Source organism: Triticum aestivum, chromosome 4A (assembly GCF_018294505.1).
Source record: "Triticum aestivum cultivar Chinese Spring chromosome 4A, IWGSC CS RefSeq v2.1, whole genome shotgun sequence".
NCBI classification, from domain to species: Eukaryota; Viridiplantae; Streptophyta; class Magnoliopsida; order Poales; family Poaceae; genus Triticum; species Triticum aestivum.
This window is the reverse complement of record NC_057803.1, coordinates 597,145,129-597,149,876: the sequence shown is the minus strand read 5'-3', so window position 1 is coordinate 597,149,876 and position 4,748 is coordinate 597,145,129. Positions and strand designations below refer to the sequence as shown.

Sequence of the window (4,748 nt, the reverse complement as noted above, 5' to 3'; positions counted from 1 at the left end):
TTGCCTCGGCTCTTAGCTCATCTCCACCCCGCATCAACTTCCGTAGAGAACTTGCGGGCCCGGAGATAGAGGAGTGGGATTGCCTTCGGGCGTTGATTGCGGATGTCCGCCTGTCGGACTCCGCGGACACGGTCTCTTGGAGACTTTCGGGCTCTGGTAATTTCTCTGTCAAGTCCTTATACAGAGAGCTCACCCGCGGCCAGGTTTCTTCGGCTGCCATGGGGCTATGGAAGGCTAAAATCCCTCTAAAAATCAAAGTCTTTCTCTGGCAGCTCTGCCAAGATCGCCTTCCTACCTCGATCAACCTTGCCAAGCGCAACGGCCCCGCCGCTGGCCCTTGTGCTTTGTGCGGGGTGCCGGAAGATGCGGACCACGCCTTCTTCCGTTGCTCGCTGTCGCGTTTCGCCTGGAGCGCGGTCCGCGAGGCCGCGGGGGTGGATTGGGATCCCCGCTCCCGTGCCGTGCTAGTGTCTTCCTTGTCATTGGTTCAAGGCCCGACACGCCGGGTCATGTGGACATGCGCGGCGGCCATGTTATGGGCTATTTGGCATATTCGTAATAAGTTTATTATTGAGGGTGTGTTTCCCTCACATCCTGCTGACGTTATTTTCAAATGCATTGTGTTCTTGCAGCAATGGGCACCGCTGGGAAGGCAACAGGACTCTGACCTCCATCGCCATGCTATCAGCCGCCTCCACTCAGTCTACGCCAAGTCCCGCGCCCCGCCGCCCGCGCCGTCCGCTGTCCCATAGGGATGGGCACCCCCTTTTGGTTCTAGTTTCAGCTGAGCCTGCGTGCTCGTTTCGCTAGGCCGGTTGCGCCTTGTAACGTACTTATTCTCGCCTCCGGTTAGTTGTTCACCAAGACTCGCTCGTCTTCAGTCGGTTGCTGCGTGTTGGTTTTGTGGTTGTGCTACGCTTCCTATGTTGTGGGCTTTATTAATTTAAAGCCGGACGCCTCTGGCGTCTTTGTTCTAAAAAAAAAAGTTAACGGAAGCTTCAGCAAGTCCAGAAAACGCTTCAGCAGTGTCCAGGACTGAGTTTTGTTTCATATTGTTGCCGAATTTTGTGACGGCAGCATCAGCCGTCAAACGATCGAGTTTTGAAAGCCAAACTAAACCAACTTGTGTGCATCTAAGTGAAATAATTCCATGCTTCTGGAGGCGTTGATCGCAAGACTTACTTCATGTTGCACGCCCGCACGCTATGATTCCAACATCACTTGGTTAATTTAGCTAGTACAACAAGCAATCCAGAATGAAAATCCTAGTAAACACCAAATCGTCTAGAAATCAAGTCACCTAATAAACATCAAATGTACATGCAGCTCGTTGTCCCATATCTGTGGAGAAGGGATGACAATATACACCCTGCAGGCTGCAGCAACCAACGGGCAATATATATTGTACCGCCTTTCTAATAAGTATTCCTTTGTAAACTGATATAAGATCTTTTAGATCACTATTATATTAGTTCTAACTAGATATATATGCCAGTGAAGCACTAGCCTTGCTCATCATATGACACCCGGATTAATCGCCCAACACCATATATCATGCACACTGCACCTGCCCAAGCTGCGCCTTCTTGTCCCGGCAATCATATGGCATCCCTGGCTAGCTAGCTTGTTTGGAGATATCTGGAGATCCTACTTGCATCGTTGTAATGGCATCTCTGGTGATTTTGGCATTAATTTGCTTTTGTACCTGGCTCATGAAATTAAGCAAAAGTCTTCAGTAATGGTTGGGAAGAAACAAAAAGCTGATCGATGAACGACTACGTAGCACAGCCCTAATATACAACCACCACTTTCGGCTTCCTTGTGAAACAGACAGCCGAAAAAGGCCAAACTTGTTAGAAGATGTAGAGCTCTACAAGTAAATAGTTTATAGTAGTAGAATCCGGCAACACCCAACTGAAATGTGTCACAGGAAAAGGGAATTGCTCTGGGGAGAATTTCAGTGTTCATACAGCAACAGTAGAAAACTGTGGATCCCAAAAAGCTAACATTTTACTTGAGTATTGGCTGTATATCTGCTTCCAACACATGTTAGATTTGCATATGTTGTCGGTGTGTATCTATACTACAATGTCTTTAACACCTCAGCATGGTATTCCCAAATCAGCAGCGCTAGACGTCACCGATCCTAGAAATGTCTTCAGATGAATGGTACCATTGACCTACCTAGCATATCTTATTTCGGTTGAACTCATCAGAGTATCCACACTAAACCCTAAACTGTCTATGTGTGTGATATGATGATACAGCCCCCCCCCCCCTCCCTCTCTCCTCCATGAACTTGTTTTAATTAATCTGGTAATATAATTTAGCATGCACAGGAAGCGGCAGATGGTAAGGCAGCGGTGGAAACAGTTACCTGAAGCAACTTTGAGATATTTGGAGATTGTACTTGAATCATAGCCCCTGCATAAACCAATAGCCCTCTTGGGGCTAAATTCGGCCACTCTCTGGACAGTCTTGTTCTTCATGTCAACAGCAAGCACCCAAGCTGTGTGCTGTCTGTCACGGTAGTCAATCTTGGCTAGTAAGTAAAGAATTCCATCATCTGGCAGGCTCAGCTTGGGCAGGCCAATATGGAGAGTCGTCAAGGTAGGCTGAGCCGTGACACCTTCAGGGAGCTTCAGCTTAGGCAGCGACGGTTCAGGTATATCAGAAGAATCGAACTGGTAATCGACGCGCCAAGCCTTTTTAGAGAAGACACCAGTCTTGATGCTCCATATTGTGGCCTTCCAACCACCGGCAACGTGCTGCAGCTCGACCATCTTGATGAAGCCATCAAGGACCAAGATGTCCCGAACAGCCGGCAATCCACCTGCATTCGTCGGCTCGATCGGTATTCTGAGGAAACGAAGCTTGGGACGTTTGTCCAGCACGTTGCAGAAGATGATCATATGTGAGAGATCGACCCAGGCCACTGTGCCTTTATCTCCTCCGATGGTGAATGCCTTGTATGTGATAAACTCGCCGTAGGGGACTGAATCGACATGCAGTTTGCTCCAGGAGTTGGTGCCGGAGTGATATAGGCAGAGGTGAGCAGAAGGATTGCGGCATCCGAACGCACCGGCTTGTGCGGCGAGGACGTAGCTGCGGTCAGGTTTGCGCACAATGGCAAACGACTGCTTGTTGACTGGGTGGCCGTCGCCGGGCTGCTTGATGTGCTTGAGCGAGGGGACGCTGGCGTCGTAGACGAAGTAGTGTCGTCTGTGGCGAAACATGGCATCGGATGGCCGGTCACCGACCACGACGCATAGGAGGACGAGGCCGCCGTTAGTCTGTGTGGTGACTATGGAAGGCCGGACGGCGAACACGGTGTGGTCGTAGGCGGTGGCGTGGGCGCAGAGGTAGGAGACTTGCGGTGGCTGGGCAGTGCAGAAGGTGATCTTGATGTCTCCCCGGAGATGGAGACCCTCCATGCTGCAGCCGGCGGTGGTGGCGTTGTGGCGGTCCGCAAAGTAGGCGTATGGTTCGATGAAGACGAAGGGTGGCCGGTCGCCGCCGCCGTCGGGGTAGCCATGAGCAGGGGGGTTCAGGGACGGGGAACCCTGTGATGGATTGCTGCCAGGCTTGGTGCGGGCGTCGTCCTCGTCGAGGCGGCCATACGCAGCAGCCGCAGCAGCTAGGTCTAGGAACATGGATCCCAGATCGAGTGCCATCAAGTTGTTCCGATCTGCTCCTCTCCGGTGCAGGTGTTGATCGATCCCAGATCCGCCTTGGGTTGGTGCGTGCACGTCGATGGGTTTGTTTATCTCTTAATCTGGGCTGGGGAAAAGAAGGGAAGGTTGGGGCGATAGATGGGAAGGATAGATGGGAAGGGGACTGAAGGTCCAACAAGCGCGCTATCTTAGCCGCGCGCCGGAAAAAAAATGATTTATTGCGCGCGCGGGGCTGTAACGGGCGCTTCAGCAGCCTTGCAATAATCATGTGCGTGATATATTTGGTTCAGCATGCGGACGAAAACGGCATCGTGTGCTGCTTATTTCGTGTGTCTATTTTTGTTAAAATAAATCTGAGGCATTCGTAGGTCATCTGAGTACCAAACAATCACGCGAGCACGACACCGATGTTTGTTAACGGGGTTCATCGATATGGCTACATCCCGGGAAATGACTATGGACGCTCCTTCCCATGACACCGTCACAATACCGCACACCGATCACCCCGGCGTCGGCACACGCCGCCTGCTCCCCCTTGCGCCTGTGCTATTATGTTGGCATAGGTTACTTCCTGTGTTCCCTACTATATATGAGAGGCCTACGATACAAGTGTCCTATTAGAACACGACTTCATATCCTATCTAAACACAATACTACTTAAAGTCCAAATGTAACCTAACTTGTACACAATATTCGATACAACTCTAACAAACTTCACCTTCGCGAATATTCTTAGCTGATCTAAATATATCATGGTTATAAAGTCGGCAACCATGTTTGTTCTGGAGTTCAGACTCCATGGAGCCCTTTTATGAAAAAATCAAAATCATGTTTTCAAGTGTCAGCAAATCCAAAAATTAAATCCACATGTTTTTTTGAAACTTCAAACATTGTTTTGAAACTTCAAATATTAATTTTTTATCTTTTGTTAAAAAAAAGGATCCACGGAGTCTAAGCTTCAAAACACCTCTCTCCTACACCCTGCATCTGGGTTTAGAAGGCATGGTTTAAAAAGTTAGTAATACAAGGCTTGTCTCACATTCCTATCTCTTGATAGTAATAGTGAGCCAAACG

General features: G+C 49.5%; 1 protein-coding gene across 1 annotated transcript; it reads right to left on the bottom strand.

The window, feature by feature from the left end:
- Positions 1-1,285: 1,285 nt before the first annotated feature.
- On the bottom strand, positions 1,286-3,804 carry LOC123082475 (uncharacterized). Its single transcript, XM_044504804.1, has 2 exons — positions 2,378-3,804; positions 1,286-1,705 (listed from the first exon to the last, which is right to left on the bottom strand). The coding sequence occupies exons 1-2, from the start codon at positions 3,672-3,674 to the stop codon at positions 1,689-1,691; spliced, it is 1,314 nt and encodes a 437-aa protein (XP_044360739.1). The 5' UTR covers positions 3,675-3,804; the 3' UTR covers positions 1,286-1,688.
- Between the last annotated feature and the right edge of the window lie 944 nt (positions 3,805-4,748).